Source organism: Dermochelys coriacea, chromosome 27, assembly GCF_009764565.3.
Source record: "Dermochelys coriacea isolate rDerCor1 chromosome 27, rDerCor1.pri.v4, whole genome shotgun sequence".
In the NCBI taxonomy this organism is placed as follows: Eukaryota; Metazoa; Chordata; order Testudines; family Dermochelyidae; genus Dermochelys; species Dermochelys coriacea.
Window position 1 is genome coordinate 4124275 of NC_050094.1, and position 19159 is coordinate 4143433.

General features: G+C 47.9%; 1 protein-coding gene across 3 annotated transcripts in view; it reads right to left on the bottom strand.

Moving 5' to 3' along the window:
• ASIC2 (acid sensing ion channel subunit 2) overlaps positions 1-19159 on the bottom strand; it is a 1237856-nt gene that overhangs the window by 9344 nt on the left and 1209353 nt on the right. For 2 of the 3 annotated variants that reach the window (XM_038385862.2, XM_038385861.2), the window contains exon 8: positions 9109-9188. The exons of the other annotated variant lie outside the window; for it this stretch is intronic. In XM_038385862.2, the coding sequence (XP_038241790.1) occupies positions 9109-9188 (80 nt within the window). The remainder of the gene's footprint in view (positions 1-9108; positions 9189-19159) is intronic. 3 annotated transcript variants of the gene reach the window in all.

The following is a 19159-nucleotide window of genomic DNA, read 5'->3' on the forward strand; positions in this document are numbered from 1 at the left end:
AATAAGCCACATATGTCAAACCCAAGGAAGGTAGTCTGACTTAGTGGATACAGCTCTGAACTAGAATTCAGGACACCTAGGTTCTATTCCCAACTCTGCAACTGGAGTCCTGGGTGACCTTGAGCAATTCACGTCTTCTCTTTGTGCCTCAGTTTCCCCACCTATAACATAAGGACACTGTAAAGTGCTTTGAGATCTTCTGCTTAAAAGCACAACCTAAGTGCTAGGTCTTAATATTTAGGTGCTTTTGAAAATGCCATTTGACTGCCCCAAACTGCATGAGACTAAAATATCGAGGACGTTTGAAAAAGGCATATGTTCAAAAGAAACTATTTCACAAAAATATTTGCATATGATAAAAACTATTTTACTAAAATGGTCAAAACTATTTTACTAAAGTATTCTCTGCCTGTCACTAAAATATCGGAAAAGCTTTTTGTTTAATAAGTGAAACAACATATGTCCTGTTTCAGAGTAGCAGCCGTGTTAGTCTGTATTCGCAAAAAGAAAAGGAGTACTTGTGGCACCTTAGAGACTAACAAATTTATTAGAGCATAAGCTTTCGTGAGCTACAGCTCACTTCGTTTAACTGGCATAACATTGCACATGCCCACAGAAGATAGTCATTGTTTGCAATCGGAAACCTGTATTTCCGTTTTTTACTCCTCTCTTACGCAGGCTTCTTCTGCGTTCAGCGGCCAATAGGGGAGCCCTCTTGTAACTAAGTTATCCCTGTGAATTGCTGTTGAGGGCAAACCACAGCTATATTGTCGAAGGGATACATTATTATTTGTGGAGTTGTAGTCCCCAGCATCTCCAGTCGGGATCACGGTCGCATTCTGCGCAGCGCTGGCATATACAAAGTAAGGGCAGTCCCTGGCTTGAACTGATTAGAGTCTAAAAGCCCAATTCTGCCACCTTTACTCCAGTGGAAGTGTACCACTAATGCTGCTTCAATGAATGTGCCTCCTCACGACATTCGTGTTGCACACCACTAGAGGTCGCCGTGCTCGGGTGCCAACACTGGGTGACTTTTCAGTAGCCTTTTCTACTCTGTGAATAGCCTGACTATCAAGGGCTACTTTTGTAGCAGCTTGCATTGCAATTGTTCCCACTTAACCATCGGTGGTGCGTTAGGATCCAGCTGATGTAACAAGCAAGCTAAGTAGGGAAAAGTCGGTGTATGTAGCAGGAACAGGAGCACATGGCGACATACCCAGAGACCGAGCTGGTTAAATGGTCAAGTTAAACTAGGTCCAGGAGCAGAGGGGAAGAGTGGCCTTATGGTTAAGGCTGTCGGATAGGACGCCAAGCACTTGGGACTAATTCCCTGCTCTGACCTTGGACAAGTCACTTAGCCTCTGTGGGCCTCTGTGCCTGGTATCCAATAGAGGGTAGGGCACAGCTCAGAAAGCGACACCAAGTGTCTTTAAAACTCTCAGCTTCCCAATGCCGGGAGCAGATTGAGACTCACTCTGCTCTTGGGTGCAGACCTGGCACTCTTGGATCAACTGTGTCCTGCAGCCAGGTCTGTGCAAGGGGCCTTCCAGGGCCAGGGGAAGGCTCAGATCCAGGCATTTTGATACCCCCTGGACACCGCGTGCCCGTGCCCAGTCTCCTGGGTCAGCCTGAGTGCAGCTTCATGCCAGGGCAGCCTGGCTCTGAGTCTGCAATACAAGCACTTAGGCCCTGACTCTGACACCTGCCCCTTGTGCAATGAGACCCAAGAGCAGAATGCCAGGAGCACATAGTGTGTAAATCCCCCTTGCAGATTCTCCTGAACATTTCCCATTGCAGCCCCTCTCCCGTGGGCTTTGTTCAGGTCTAACACTGAGACACAAGCTTCTCAGTGAATGTCTCTTACTAGAAAGCTCAGAATAGCCTCCCCCAGGCTGACCAAGAAGGAGCACAGCATGCTGGGACCTGTAATCAGCGGGCTGCTCTGCATTAAAGATGAAGGCAGCCAGGAGCAGCATAGCAAACGTACGTTTGGAGCACATGCCGGCCCCTCTTGACTCTATGCTGTTCCACTGCATGTAGGGCTGACAGCGCTCCTCCATCCCTGATGCTGCGTAGCTCTGCTGAGACGGGGCAATTCTCTGACATGGCAGCTTTTGGAGCCGCCAGCTCTGACAGGACCTGAGTGCTCACCAGCAGCTCTCCAGTGCAGAGCCGAAGTGCTGGAGTGGGGTAAACAGATGCAGGGAGCCAGTGGTCCCCGAATTAAGACAGATGCTTGGTGCTCTTATTCTGCAACTTGCCATTCCTCCAGGGGAAGTCCCAGTTCCAGCTGCGTGTTCTTGGATTCTGGACAGGGTTTAGGATAGCTGGTGCCAATGGAGAGAAGCCATTCAGATTTAGTCCCCGCTTGTGTAACCCACACACCTCCTGGGTGTCGTGTTCTGGCTGGCTTTTAGCTTTTAGCTCACTAAGCTCCAGAAGTTCTATCCCGCCTGCCGCCAACCAGGCTATCAGCGTTACAAGTAGGGGCTTGTCTGGGATTTCAAAGGGAAGTCCCTGAAGTTCAGGATGCGCTTCCTTAGCTAGGGGAAGTATGTAACCCCCACACCTCCTGGGCGTGGTGTTCTGTCCTATCTAGTGGCACCGAGACCACTTAGAGAGAGAGAAAATGAGTTTGCTACAGCCTTAGCTAACAGCCAGTTGGCTTTTAGCTCATGCGGTAGAGGTTCATGCTCAAGAGGTCCCCGGTTCTATCCGGCTCCCCAACAAGCGGGGTCTGTTGGTGTTACACTTGCTCACTGGACTGAATTCAAACTTCATGTCTTCCCCTTTCACAGCTCAGATCTTGTCTTTTTATGATATTCCTTCACTGCCTTGGCAGTCTCAAAGCCTGCTTCCTTTCCCCCACTGTCATGTCCATGCAGCCCCGCAACCACGAGCCATTTTCCAGTCCCCTGGTCCCAGGCTCCCATCCTCTCTTCAGCCCAATCCCTCCAGAAGGCCACTTCTACTGCAGGCCCCACATGTGAGGAATCAGATTGGATTCTCCTGGGCTGTCAGTGCACCAGGACACAGCCTGCTGCGATGTTTGCATTTTGTACAGCGCCATGCGCAACCTTGGGAAATGATCACTAATGTTAATGGCTGGGGTCTTCACAGGAGTCAGCTGGGAAATGAAATCCCTCGGGCTTTCTTGAAATCCTCAGCCTCTTTGGGGAGGGCTGGGCTAGTGATGGGGCCTCTGTCCAACCATCAGCCCCATGGAAGGCTTGACTCCTTTCTCCTTCAGCCATTCCTGATAGCCAGGCATCCAGTCTAGCTTGTAATATCGCCAGTGAAAGAGATTCCACAGCAGCCCTTAGTCCTCGCTCTGCTCTGGAGTGAGGCAGATCCCCTTAACTTTTAACCTTAATTGAAGTAGCTTTTAGCCATCAGCGCCTGTCCTGACCTCAATCAGGGCAACTGTGGCTCCCTGCCTGCCTTGTAGCTCTGCTATCAATTTGGATGCAGATTCGGGCCACTATGTCTAATCCAGACTCCAAAACACAGCTCATTTTTCACTTCTCTAAACTTGGGCATTTTCCATGCATTTGTAGCCCCCTCAAAGCAGATCCCTTTTCTGTAAATCCATGCTCTGTGACCATACAGTATGCACCATCTGGCTGCACACACTCCACGCAGCATACTCCCTATGGCTGGCCATCCCAAGAGGACAGTGGGGGATATTTGCATCATTGACGAGCCAGTTTCTTCTTTCTATTCAAGTGGCTCCATTGCAGGTGCCTAGTTCTCTCTGGATTTAGGGTCCCAAGACAGAGTTTTAAGATGCCAGGTCCAGCCTGTAGATCACCTTGTAAAGATGTGGTGCAAAGTCTGAGGAGGGAGATCCCTGCAGTGGGCTATTATGGGCTGTTAATGAAATGAGAGGTGTGGGGAATTTTTTCACCTAATTCTTTCTTCACTGAAAAGTAAATTTTTTGGAGCCCGACACAGCATTTGGTGGATAGTTTCAATTGGAGAAATGTTCCTTCCCAAAGAGTCAACATACTTCCAATTTGAAATATTTCAGTGTTTTGCACTGAGGTGGCGTTTAGATTTCAAATGTGGCCAATTTCACCCCCATCCCCTCAAAATGGAAAGGGTGATAGCCATCTGAAAAGGCCAAAATCCAGATGAAAAACTTGAAACAAAATTAGTGTCGTGTTTATGTGAAACAGTTCAGTCAATTCAACATGATTTTTTTTATTTTGCATTTTTTTGATTTGATGAAAAAATTTGTTTTGGTTTAACTCAAACTGGAATTTTTTTCAGAGTTTGTGGTTTGGCCCCCAAACTGGAAACCCTATTATTTGCTCAGCTCTAAGTGAAAGAGCTCCGAGGTTATGAAATTCCCTTTCTGAGGCAGGAAAAGGCTGTCTCCCCAGCCATATCTGATATACCCATGGCCAGGGGAGAGACTCCATTTGTCCCACAGCAGGTCTGGACACAAGTCAGGCTTGTAGGATTTGTGCTGTGTAGGGTGAACATATCAGCAACATGCTTTGTAAAGCAGGTATCATTAGTCCTATTTCACAGCGGAGGAAAACTGAGGCCCATGCCCTGCCTTGATTCCACACTGCACTCAAGGGGAGCTGTGCGTGTGCTTGGGTGAAATCAGGCCAGTATGAGGCCTGTGCATGACAAAGGCCTGTTTTGCGGGTTGATGTTGGCCCATGTTCCCCTCATTCAGGCAAAAAAGCTACAGCAGAGCTCGGACTAGAACATCTGGCTCCCACACCGGCATCCTGCCCCTAGAACTACACTGCCCTCTGTTGAGAGGAGGTGAAAGAGGCAGTCGAGTCTCAGAGGATGGGGTGGCAGAGTAGGGGAGACTCTGGAATTAAGCCCAATTGCCCCCTTCTAAAGGCTACGGTGTGAACTGGCATGGCTGGTGGCTGAAATGATCTCCCAGCGTTGGTGCCCCACAGCAGGATGGAGCCAGGAGCCCAGTTTGTCTCTTGGGTGCAAAGCAGTGGGTGCCCCCTTGGGCAGCAGGGCACGATGCAGGTGCATGCAGAAGTGCGGGGGATGGGAAGCTCATGGGGGGTGCAGGGCATTGCTCTGAGGGCCGTGGAGGGAGATGGGATGAAAGGAAGGCAGCAGTGAGGGGTGGGAAGGATGGAAATGCAGGGAAAATTTCCCCAGCTGAAACTATCCACCAAATCCTCCCTCTGCTGTGTACACTGAGGCCAGCTTGGGCCTGGCGCCTAGGAAATATCATGCTTGTCCAGCTGAAGTAGCATGCATGCCCATCATGCGTGGGCCGGCCAACTGCTTCACTCTGCGACAACCCATCAGATGAAGCATCTATTCCACCAGTCTGCACACTAGCGAAATGGAAACTGAAACCACCGCGATGTGGCCTGACATCCCAACTCATTTGCTGCTCTTAGGAGCTGGCAACACGGGCAGATGCTGGGGCCTGGGATGCCCACTTGTTCCTGGGTGGTGCTGGGGATGTGAAACATGGGGGACTCAGGGTAGGGGGAGTTAAAGCTCTCCACTGGGGAGACATGTTGGTGGCTTTGACTGGACTGGGCAGGGCCCAGATGAGGCATCAGGACACCTGGGTTCTATCCTAGAGTTGGGACCTAGAGTTGGGACTTGATCCTCTGTGCCTGCTTTTTTTCCATCTGTAAAACATGGATGAGGAGATTGTCCCTTCTCCTTCGCACAGAGCTCCAACTGATCCTTGCAGGGTGCTTCGAAGGATGGAAGGTGCAACGGCTGAGCACAGCCTGGGCGGGCTTCTTCCATCAATGTGTCCCGGTGCTGAATGGACACCCCTGTAGCAGTGAGCCGTAAGTTGAGTCTCTGGCCCATCCAGCCTCTGAGTCGACTGCTGAGAGGGCGGCAAAGTGCCAGCTGTGCTGGGTGGCATTCATTAGTGGGGTCACTTGTCCCATGCTCATCACCCCAGTGATGGAGCCACTGGCATGTGAGCTCCTTCTAGACCCCACTCATGCCCTGGCTGAGACCCACCACCCCAAACTGTCGCTGAAATGTTCCAGACCTGATGCACCTGGTGTTTTGGTTCCCATTTTAAATATGGGGACGTGATGCAGAGGATGTTATATATGTTATATATATATCCATCAGGCCCCCAGGGTGGATGAAATATCAAATCTCAACCCCCCACTTGAGTGTCTGGAAATATCTCCACTTCTTTCGTTTGCAGAACAAATTGCACTTCCTGTGAAAAAAAGCAAGTGCTCCGTCTTTTTCTGCCTGGCTGATTCAACCGAGGCACCAGTGATATTAAAAAGGGGGAAGTGCTCATTGCAGGCAGAGACATGAAACAATATTACCCTCACTGCAGGGAGGTGCTCCATGCTGACCCGGCCACTGTTTCTGGATGCTGCACATACACTCCGGTATATTTCATGGCTCAGCAGATTCTGCTTTTTTCTTTTAATGAAAGAAATCAGCCAAGATTCTCCCTTTGAGTTGCTTCAGCCCCCTCAGGCCTCTTGCTTTGTTTGTTCCAGTGACCTGAGTTCCGGATCGACAGCCCTGGGGACCAAAATCGTTGATCCCACCCCAGATGGGGTGCAGCGAAAGCTTCCCCTACATGCTGCCCCATCCAGGAGCCTTGCCATGACCTATTCTAATCCTTGGCATCTGCTGGGCAGTGAGATGCTGAGCAGGGCCAGGTGCTGTGATGATAAGAACTACGTTTTGCACACGTGCGTGGCATGTTCACACCACAATTTCAGCTCCCTCTGCAGGTGTTAACAAGTCAGACTGAACCACCAAGTGACTTGCCCAGCAAGTCTGTGACAGAACCGTGAATAGAAACCAGGTGTCCTGACTCCCAGGCCTGGGTTACAATCACAAACCCATCTTCTCTCTGGAACAAGGTGGCTGCTTGCCTGTGGAGAACCAGACAGAAACGTCATCTTCGAGGAAGTGTTGACTGGTGGACAGAGCACTCAACCTGGACCAAATCTGTTCCTGGATCTGCTGCTGGATGACCTTGGACAAATCACGTTCCCTGCTCTGTGACTCAGTTTCCCCATTAGTAAAATGGGGATAATGATATTGGATTTGGCACGATATTCACTAGAACAAACAGACAGGGTGAAGGAGGAGAGAAATAATGCCAAGGGGGAATCTTGGTTATGTTTTTTTCTTCATTAAAAGAAATAACCCAAAGTGGAACTCAGTGGGCCTCTGATGTAAAATGCCTACGTGTTCTTATCTCCCACGGGTCTCTGATCAGCCAGCCAATGGCAGCTTCTAGTCACTCTCACCTGAGGCTGGATTAGAACCTGTGACTGGGAGGTGAAAACTCCAGGGTATAAAGACTTTTATTTTTATTCGTTCTCTGCTCCCCTTGAGGCTAAGAACCTCTTTGATAAAGGAAAGAGCAGGGCTTAAATTCAGCTGGAGCTGTCTGGAGCGGAGCTATGGTAAGTATTTTCAAACATTGACTCCAGCCTGACTATAGCAGGGCAGTTACCCCGCTCCTGAGGGAAAAGGCCAGGCTGATTGGGGGAGCAGCCACAGCTGGGGCCAAGCCCAAGCAGGCCATAGCTGGCCCTATAAAAGGGCTGTGAGCCAGGAGCTGGGTCAGTCTCTCTCTAGCTGTAGAGAGAAGGACTTGGCTGGCTGAGAGAGAAGGGTACCTGAGTAGAGCAGTGATGGGGAAAGGTAAGAGGAGCTGTGGAGCTCCAGCCTGGTAACCCCCGAGGCTGCAGGCCTTGTGCAAGGCCTACAGAGGTACTGGGGCTAACGAGCTGTAGCCTGGGGTTAGGCAGAGGCAGCTGGTCCAAACCCCCTTGCCTGTGATGAGTGGTTTACAGTCCGCAGTCTGCCCCAGTGACTGGCAGTAGCCATTGAGGCTAGATGGGGATAGAGGGTGGGGGTTCCCCTGGCAGCACCCCAAGGTAAAGGGGCATTGGGGTCCAGGAGGGACATGGGGGCCAGTGGCAGGCAAGACACCATCCTGCAGAGGGTGCTCCAAAGCTAGAGAACTAATTCCCAAGACGACCAGCAGGAGGCACCATGCAAATCAAAATTGCTGCGGTGAACTGCCCTGGAGAGGAGACAGTGCCGGCACAGCCCGTGCTGCAGCAGGGCGCGTGGGAGGAACACGCTCTCAGCATGTTCATGGCTGCAGACCGGGCTTGCCAGGGAATGCTATTGATACTGAGGGGAGCAGATCCCTTCCTACTGCACCGCGAGTGCACCCCCAGAGCTCTGGGCTGCTGGACAGCACATCTGGCACATGGCCAGCAGCACATCTGACACATGACCAGGAAGCAGGAAGGCGACAGGCACCAGGGTTACAAAAGTTTGTGCAATGCTACCCCTTGCTCTTGGTTTGATCATCAGAATTGACGTGATGTGTCACTTACATGAGATGGGATAAAAATACTCAAGGGGCATAGCCCTCCTGCTTCAGGGTGAAAGCTGAAGTGGGGGTCAGGAAAGAACTTCCACCAGAGCTTGGTTATTCCATAATTTCCCATTATGGCATTGATTTTGCACCTTCCTCGGAAGCAGCTGGTACCAATCACGGCTGGAGAGAGGACATTGGTTCTGATCCGGTCTATCAGTTCCTAGGTCCCTAGGGAGCTGCCTGCTTCAGGGCTGGCCATTCCATGGCAGGACCGAGGACACAGCCTCCCTGATGAAGGTGTAGAGAGGGCTGCCCAAGGTAGACCTAGCATGAATCCATGCTGGCCCAAGCCAACCCAACCATGTCAGGCTCAGAGCTGCAGAATGGCCCAACTTCCCACCTCTCCACAGGATCGCAGCTCCAGATTACTTCAAGATGCTTTCAAAGATGATGATGATGATGATGATTTTATGCAGATGACTGTGAGAAAGGCACAAAGGCAAGTGGTGAAGGGAGGGGGCTGGCAGAGCTCCTGGGGGAGCGTCACCAACCGAGACAAAGCTTCTGAACAGGAGTGAATCTCAGCCAAACTACAAGCACCTGGGCAGAAACACAGCCGGGGCTCTCGCTAGATGTTCCCCTGCACCCAAGCCTGGCTGGGTGTCCGTCCACAGGGCAGAGTTCCCAGTGCCCAGACTCACTCAATCACACAGCACTCACGCTCCTTAGTGGTGAAATGAGGAACACAGAAGGGGAGATCTTACCTCGTAAATATAATCAAAGAGCTCTAGTATTGTTAGGATACTAGCACCAATAAACAATCCCATCTGACCGCCAATGTCACCTAGGGGAAAGAAAACAGCTTGTTTTACTCACATGCTGTCAAAGAAACGTGCTCAGGGAATGCAGATGGGGACCCATCAGTTATGTCTTAGCTGGGATTTTCTGAGCATCAATCAGAGCCTTTCTCTCCCGGCTAAGAATGTAATCCCAGGAGATACACAGCCAGAATTTCCACATTGCTCTCCATCAAGGTTTCCCCTGAGGCTGACATGACGGTGACGTGATATTGCAGATGGCACTCACAGCGCAAGCATGGCTTCTTGCCCCAGCAGCTCAAGTCAGCAAGCGCTGAGATAAGAAAAGGCTACGTTTACAAGATAAACTCCACATCACACTCGTGATCCAATGTGACGAAGGATCAGGTGCACTGTGTCCCGCAGGGGAGCCCATCGGGTTTCAAACCTTCCCCTGCTAATTGCCAGGGACGAAGGAAGGAAAGAAAAGATGGAACAAATCCCCAGGTAGGAAGTGGTTTCCAGTGACTTGTCAGCTGGGCTGCACAGCTCATTTTACAGTGCAGGCAGGGATGGTGGTGCCAGCACCTGCCCTCTGGAATGGCTGGGGTAGAGCATGGGGAAATATTACAACACTTGACACTGACTAGAGGAGAAGGCTAAAGGCAAAATGCTCCTAAACAAACAAGACTTAGGTCTTAGCAACTGAATCTATCCTTCCACACGTTAAAGGGGGTGTGGTACAGGCTGACAGACCTGCAGGTGGAAATCCTGCGACCTTAGAGAACATGAACAAGCGATGGTCATGCTGCCTCTTACCCCTGCCCTGGGAATGTCACCTTCTAGGGGTGGAATGCAGTCTCCCATGGTCCACTTTCTTTCTAGATCTCGGTTACAGGAGTGCGCACTACCAGTATACAGGTAAATAGATATGGTGCCAGCAGATAACACTCCAGAACCGGGCCTGTGTTTTGTAGACCCTGTTGTTGTGCATCGTAAATGGTTTTCTCTAGCAGCGCTTTACAACCTCTGTTTTTTTTCAGGTTCTTTTGCACAATGGCTAGCAAAGGGGATGACTGCACTGCAGGTACCTGAGCACTGAGACCTTGAGTGACAACACTAACTCACGTCATATAGGCCACTGCACCAGGCTGCCTTTGCCCCTAGAAACAAAGGGCCTATTGCCTTTCCAAGCCTCACCCACGTAACTGCTGAGGAGCCCTGGCTGAAGCCTTGAAGCTGCATGAATCCTGTCAAGAACAGAGCCCTGCTGTTCCAGAAAGCCCCATAGATCTCTCTGTACGCCTGCCCTTACCAGCCGTCTAGCCTTGCATGGGTCCAGCAGCATAGCTCAGTGATGACAGCCCCATGAATATCTCATTGCATCAATCTGTTAATGGACCCTTATTAGCATCCAGCCTGAGTCACTTTCAAGGCTGCAGCATCAGTAGGTTCTAGTAATTTACTTAAAAAACGGAGAGAGACAATAACAGCAGAGGAAAGGGCTTAAGAATCTGCAATCCTCCCAAAGACCTAGAGGCCACGCATCCTAGGAGCTGAGCATTTCTACAGCTTAGGCGCTAGAGGGACAGAGGGTGCCTGGGGAGTTTCTGGGAGTGCCACACTCTGGGTTTGTCCAGTCACCTAAGGTCAAGTTATGGGAAAAGAGCAAAACAATCACGTTGTGCTTCTACTAAAGCAAAGACTCCAACTCACCTCTGCTCTTGCAGATTCATTTTTGTTTGAATTCTTTTTCCTTTGCAAATGGAGGTTTCCCTACTGGACTCCCACTGTTTTCCCCCTGACCACGAACAAACGACCTCCCTTTGCCATGCACATGAACCAGGTTGGGCATTTGTGACATTGCATCGCACAGCCTGATTGAAACCAGCCCAGAATAACTCTGCATGGGACTGATTATTGCATCCACTATTGTCTAGATGCTGCAATGGACAGAGATGCAAGAGATATGGATTTTAAATACAGCCACAGACTTGCAAGGAGATCTCAGGCAAGACTCTGAGCTCAGTTTGCCTGCCGCCAAAATGGGGGAAGTGAGATTTCCATGACTCACATTCAGGAGCACTGGGAGGGCTAAGTACATGGGATTACATGTGTGTTACATGTGCTCTGAGCTCTCGCTATCCAGCCAGGAGGCTCCTAGGGAGGAGGCAACCTTTCCTTCTGCAGCAACGTACCAAAATTTGCAAGGGTGCCTTTTCCTGCCAAAGGGCTTTGGGTTCAGTCCTCCCGAACATGGCAAAAAATGAAAGTGCAGCTGGGTGCAAAGTCACATGAACCACAGGGTCAGAAATGTTCACATTAATTTCAGTGAAAAAGATTTTCACCAATTTCTCCCAACCCGTTCCCCCAGCTGAGGAAAGATGGTCTAGTGGTTAGGGGAGTAGCCTGGGACTTAGAAACCCAGTGTTCAGCTCCCTGCTCTGCTACAGGCTGCCTGTGTAACCTGGGACAAGTCGCTTAGTCTCTCTGTGTTGCAGTTCCCTGGCACTGCCCAGCCTCATCGGGGTGCTGGGAGGCCAAATAGGCTAAAGATTGTGAGGTGCTCAGATACCAGTGAGGGGGACCAGAGAAGGGCCTTAGCCAATCAGATCAGTGCTTGTGTCTCTGTGTAGTGCCAAAAATAACAAACTATATTAACTGCTAGCTTGGTAAGCGAAGGTGACGGCCAACCACTAGCCATCAGCAGCTGGAACCACAATTAGCTAAAGTATGGAAGCAGCCAACAAAGGCAGGTGTGATCAGCCCATTCAGTTCTGTCCCCATATGAAATCTCCCTTGCTTTGTTTTCTACTCTAGCAGCTGGGCAGAGAAAGGGAGGGAGCACAGATGGAGCAGTCTGCAGTTGGGACCGGAGTGGGTGAGAACAGTGTCCAATTGTTAACATTATGCAAATGAGCGTTATGCAGATTTCACTTCATCTTTACAGTGAATGGCTTGATAGTTATGACTAACATCTTCCTGACTTTCAAAGCAGTGTGTTCTGTCACTTAGGGGAGTGTCCTGGCTCACCACTTGCTGTATTTAGAGTGGTAGCTGTGTTAGTCTGAATCAGCAAAAACAAGGATTCAGAGTAGCAGCCATGTTAGTCTGTATTCACAAAAAGAAAAGGAATACTTGTGGCACCTTAGAGACTAACAAATTTATTTGAGCATAAGCTTTTGTGAGCATCGGATGAAGTGAGCTGTAGCTCACGAAAACTTATGCTCAAATAAATTTGTTAGTCTCTAAGGTGCCACAAGTACTCCTTTTCTTTTTGCAAAAACAAGGAGTCCTTGTGGCACTCTAAGGTGTCACAAGGACTCCTCCTTGCTCTTGCTGTATGAACATCAAAGCTAGCCCAGACAGCCTCAGTCCAAGCTGTGACCTGGTCATTTTCCTGGTAATTTACACTGGGAAAACAATGTTTCCCAGCAGCTGCAGTCACAGGCAGAAAGACCAATATGCTTAGCAATAGATAGCTCTTGTGCAAGAATATTGGGTCACAGTGAGCCACTGTATCTGTAATAGCAATGGATATGGGCTCCTTTCCTGTAGTTCTTCCATTGCAGGTACCCAGGAGAGATTCATCCACTAAGTATGATGCGAAGTGGTTAACTGATTATTCTCCTTCCCCATTATTGTATTTGCTGGAATACACAGGTTGCCAAGTGATGCAACTGGAGGTAATTTTACTGTATGTTCCCAATCTGTCATTCAGCTGCAGTAGTAAAGCATCCATGAACAGAACATGCTGTATTAATTTAGTAGAGAAACAACATCTATAATATCGCAGTCCAGAGCCCAACGGCACGTCCTGATAGCGTTGCTGTTGCAGGGCAATACATTGCATTGGAAATGCAACCTCCCTGCCCCTGCTGGTTCTTCCCATCCTCTTGCCCTACAGCCTTCTCTGCCTCCTGCTCTGGAGCTGGACCCACACATCCCGGAATCCTAGAATCTACTCACCACATCCCTAAAGCCAGCTGCCTGCCAATCTGTTTCTGGATCCGTCCCTGGTCCCACTTGGTTCCTGGCCAGGTACCTCTCAGCTTGTGGCTGCTCCGAGGGAGAGGCATAGGAATAAAATCACTTTCACCTAGCCGAGACTCATGTCTGACAAAGCTCGGGGGGAAGAAATAATTTGAACACTTATTTGAGAACAATTTTTGTAATGTCTCCTCAGTTCCTCACTATCGCTCCTGATTCTGGTGTCCTGCCCATTGGGTGGCTTGCTGGGAGTCCGCAGGCCTGTCTATTCTCTTCGGAGTATCTCTTGAACCTCAGGGGCGCTGACTTGGCCAGAGGAGTAGCCAGTGATCGGGGAGACCATATGGGCTCTGCATTCATGACAGAAGACTCTTCAGTCGTCCCTCCAGTAGGCTTCCAGCTCACATCCATCTCGGAGCGTACGAGACAACATAGGCTCATGCATTCCCACTACCCATAAAACCATTCTTGCAATTTCATCATGAGTCCTGGGATATCTGGGCTTTTTTTAGAGGGTTCCCCTGAATTTCTGATTTCTGCCTCTGAGCTTGTGAAGTTTTGTCCTTTTCCAAAATGGTCGCCCTCTGAATCACTGTTAGTGGGGCTGAAGCTGACTCCCAGATCATCCTTTTATTGTCCATGTGCTCCCTATTTCTGTTTGCGTTGCCAGGATGCTACTTCTGATCCACTTCCTTAGGCCTGGAGATGTCCTGGGAAAGGTTGCTGTTTACCTTGTGTAGTAACTGGAGTTCTTCCAGAGGCATGGTCCCTATGTGCCTTCCACTCGAGGTGCGCTTGTGCTCCATGTATCTGAGGCCGTAAGATTTTCACTAGCCGTGTGTTCGTCCGCACTGGCGCTCTTCTCTGCCTCATGCTCTGATCCATGGATATACGAGGCTTTGTGGTCCGACTGTCTCTCCAGTTCCTTCTCTATTACAAACCAGTAAGGGTCAGCCACAGAGGGGAAGGAGGACGGGAAGTGAAGCACCTATGGGGACCACACATCTCAAAGAACTCCAGTTACTGTAAAAGGTAAGTAACCTTGTTTTCCTCTTTGAGCGATGGCCTCTATGTGTATGTGACTCGAGGTGATTCAGAAACAGCATTCACTGAGGAGGAGGCTGTGAGAACCTCGGCTGTAGCACAGACTGGACAACTGCTCTGCTGAAGGATGTGTCCACTGTACAAGCTTGCAAAAGTATTGACAGAGCTCCACATTGCCTCTCTGCAAATCAGAAGAGGGGCATCTGGAAGAGAGGCTAATGGTGTAGATCTTGTCAAGTGGGCCCTCACAACTTGTGGAGGAGGGGGTCATTGTTAACTTGTAGCCAACTAGGATTCATAGATTCATAGATACTAAGGTCAGAAGGGACCATTCTGATCATCTAGTCCGACCTCCTGCACAGCGCAGGCCACAGAATCTCATCCACCCACTCCTATGAAAAACCTCACCTATGTCTGAGCTATTGAAGTCCTTAAATCATGGTTTAAAGACTTCAAGGAGCAGAGAAGCCTCCCTCAAGTCAACCATGCCCCATGCTACAGAGGAAGGCGAAAAACCTCCAGGGCCTCTCCAATCTGCACTGGAGGAAAATTCCTTCCTGACCCCAAATATGGCAATCAGCTAAACCCTGAGCATATGGGCAAGATTCACCAGCCAGATACTACAGAAAATTCTTTCCTGGGTAACTCAGATCCCATCCATCTAATATCCCATCTCAGGGGATTAGTCCTATTTACCCTGAATATTTAAAGATCAATTACTTACCAATATCCCATTATCCCATCATACCATCTCCTCCATAAACTTATCAAATAGAATCTTAAAACCAGATAGATCTTTTGCCCCCACTTCTTCCCTTGGAAGGCTATTCCAAAACTTCACTCCTCTGATGGTTAAAAACCTTCGTCTGATTTCAAGTCTAAACTTCCTGGTGGCCAATTTATACCCATTTGTTCTTGTGTCCACATTAGTGCTGAGCTTAAATAATTCCTCTCCCTCTCCTGTATTTATCCCTCTGATATATTTATAGAGAGCAATCATATCTCCCCTCAACCTTCTTTTAGTTAGGCTAAACAAGCCAAGCTCCTTAAGTCTCCTTTCATAAGACAAGTTTTCCATTCCTCGGATCATCCTAGTAGCCCTTCTCTGTACCTGCTCCAGTTTGAATTCATCCTTTTTAAACAGGGGAGACCAGAACTGCACACACTATTCTAGGTGAGGTCTCACCAGTGCCTTGTATAATGGTACTAAAACCTCCTTATCCCTACTGGAAATGCCTCTCCTGATGCATCCCAAAACCGCATTAGCTTTTTTCACAGCCATATCACATTGGCAGCTCATAATCATCCTATGATCAACCAATACTCCAAGGTCCTTCTCCTCTTCTGTTACTTCTAATTGATGCGTCCCCAACTTATAACTAAAATTCTTGTTATTAATATCTAAATGCATAACCTTATACTTCTCACTATTAAATATCATACTATTACTATTACTCCAGTTTACATGGTCATCCAGATCCTCCTGTATAATATCCCGATCCTTCTCCGAATTGGCAATACCTCCCAGCTTTGTATCATCTGCAAACTTTATTAGCACACTCCCACTTTTTGTGCCAAGGTCAGTAATAAAAAGATTAAATAAGATTGGTCCCAAAACCGATCCCTGAGGAACTCCACTGGTAACCTCCCTCCAACCTGACAGTTCGCCTTTCAGTAGGACCCGTTGCAGTCTCCCCTTTAACCAATTCCTTATCCACCTTTTGATGTTCATATTGAGCCCCATCTTCTCCAATTTAACTAATAATTCCCCGTGTGGCACGGTATCAAATGCCTTACTGAAATCTAGGTAAATTAGATCCACTGCATTTCCTTTATCTAAAAAATCTGTTACTTTTTCAAAAAAGGAGATTAGGTTGGTTTGGCATGATCTACCTTTTGTAAAACCAAGTTGTATTTTGTCCCATTTACCATTGACTTCAATGTCCTTAACTAATTTCTACTTCAAAATTTTTTCCAGGACCTTGCATACTACAGATGTCAAACTAACTGGCCTGTAGTTATCCGGATCACTTTTTTTTCCTTTCTTAAAAATAGGAACTATATTAGCAATTCTCCAATCATTCGGTACTACTCCTGAGTTTACAGATTCATTAAAAATTCTTGCTAATGGGCTTGCAATTTCAGGTGCCAATTCGTTTAATATTCTTGAATGAAGATTATCTGGGCCCCCCGATTTAGTCCCATTAAGCTGTTTCAGTTTCGCTTCTACCTCAGATATGGTAATATCTACCTCCATATCCTCATTCCCATTTGTCATGCTACCATTATCCCTAAGATCCTCTTTAGTCTTATTAAAGACTGAGGCAAAGTATTTGTTTAAATATTGGGCCATGCCTAGATTATCTTTAACCTCCACTCCATCCTCAGTGTTTAGCGGCCCCACTTCTTCTTTCTTAGTTTTCTTCTTATTTATATGGTTATAGAACCTTTTACTATTGGTTTTAATTCCCTTTGCAAGGTCCAACTCTACTCGACTTTTAGCCTGTCTCACTTGATCCCTACATGTTCTGACTTCAATTAGGTAGCTTTCCTTGCTGATCCCTCCCATCTTCCACTCCCTGTATGCTTTCTGCTTCTTCTTAATCACCTCTCTAAGATGCTTGGTCTACAACTCCTTCTTATGAATTTTTTCCCCTTTCTTGGGATACAGGCTTCCGATAGCTTCTGCAGCTTTGATTTAAAGTAATCCCAGGCCTCCTCTACCTTTAGATCCATAAGTTCTTCAGACCAATCCAATTCCCTAACTAATTTCCTTAATTTTTGAAAGTCAGCCCTTTTGAAATCAAAAACCCTAGTTGCAGATTTATTTTTGTTAATCCTTCTGTTCAGTTTGAACTGAATTAGCTCATGATCACTTGAGCCAAGATTGTCCCCTACAACCATTTCTTCTATGAGGTCCTCGCTACTCACCAAAATTAAATCTAAAATGGCATCCTCTCTAGTCGGTTCAGCAACTACTTGATAAAGGAATCCATCAGCTATTGCATCTAGGAAAATCTGAGCCCTATTATTATTACTAGCACTGGTCCTCCAGTCTATATCTGGGAAGTTAAAGTCTCCCATGATCAGGCAGTTTCCATTAGTATTTACTTTATTAAAAACATTAAAAAGGGCTCTATCCATATCCAGATTAGATCCCGGAGGTCTATAGCACACCCCAAGCACTATCGTAGGAGAGGCTTTATTAGTTTTCTTCCCCAATGTAATTTTTGCCCAGGCGGACTCTGTCTTATCCATTGCATCGCTTCTTATTTCTTTACATTCTACCTCATCATTGATATACAATGCTACTCCACCACCTTTACCTTTGTTTCTGTCTTTCCTAAACAGCACATACCCTTCAATACCTGTAGTCCAGTCATGGCTACTATTCCACCATGTTTCTGTTATCCCTATAATATCTGGTTTCACTTCCTGCACCAGTAGCTCTAGTTCCTCCATTTTGTTACTTAGGCTCCTCGCATTGGTGTACAAACATCTTAATTTTTGCTGTTTGGCCTCGCTCACATTTTGTACCCTATTAGGCACAGTCATTCTACAGCCAGTATAACCTATTAGACTAGTATCCACACCGCCCTTGCTCCTTATATACATTCTCCTACCAACGGCTGTATCCTTTCTTACTTCATGACAGGTTTCAGAGTAGCAGCCGTGTTAGTCTATATTCGCAAAAAGAAAAGGAGTACTTGTGGCACCTTAGAGACTAACAAATCTATTAGAGCATAAGCTTTCGTGAGCTACAGCTATCCGATGAAGTGAGCTGTAGCTCACGAAAGCTTATGCTCTAATAAATCTGTTAGTCTCTAAGGTGCCACAAGTACTCCTTTTCTTTCTTACTTCGTCGTCTTCCCTCTCAATGCTAAAATCTGGCGTGGAAATTTCCTGGACATCTCCCAACCATCTCCCCCTAATTCCTAGTTTAAAGCTCTCTTTATCAGTTGTGCCAGCCTTGATCCTAGAAGTCTATTTCCTTCCCTACTCAGATGAAGTCCATCCCGAGAGAACTGTCCTCTGTCCATGAATGCCTCCCAGTGGCCATACATCCCAAAACCCTCCTTATAGCACCACTGCCTAAGCCATCTGTTGACAGTCATAATCTTGTCGCACCTTTGTTGCCCTTCTCTAGGAACAGGAAGGATCCCACTAAAGATCACCTGAGCCTCAATTTCCTTAAGCGTCTTCCCCAGCCTAGCATAGTCTCCCTTAATACTTTCCAGCGAGAATCTAGCTGTATCATTTGTTCCCACATGAAGGATAATTAGGGGATTCTTTCCCGCTCCCTTTAGGATCCTTTTCAACCTCAGGTCTACATCCCGTATCTTAGCACCCGGAAGACAGCACACCCTTCTATTCTCTGGATCAGCTCTAGTTACAGGCCTGTCTATTCTTCTCAATAAAGAGTCCCCAATCACACAGACCTGCCTTTTCCTGGTGACGGTGCTATTCTCCAGTCTCTCCCCTGTTCCCTCTGGCTGCAAGTTCTTTCCATTCCTATTTTCCCTTAAAATCCTCTTCAACCCATCCTGTATCCTCCTGGGGCTCATATTTGGTGTAGTCTCCCTTGACTCTTCTGCTTTTCCTATAGGACTAGCCTCTCTTCTCTTCTTCCTTACCCTTCCACCTTCAACAAGTACCTGCTGAGCCCCTTCTTCATTTTCCAACTCTGCAAACCTATTCCTAAGCTCTATTTCTACTTCACTAGCCCGTCTTTTCCTCTGCCTGGTTCTTTTAGTCACATGATTCCACTGACCATTTCCTCACCCAGTCTCCCCTCAAAATTCCCCAGCCCTGCTTCCATCCGTGAGTCTGAGCTTTTCCCTTCAGATACCTCATATCTTTGCTCCATCATCTGCTCAAACCCCTTCCTAAACTCAACGAGACTTTCCACCTGCATCTCCAAACCTCGGATCTTTTCCTCCATCAGCTCTATCAGATGGCATTTCATGCAGAAAAAACTCTTACC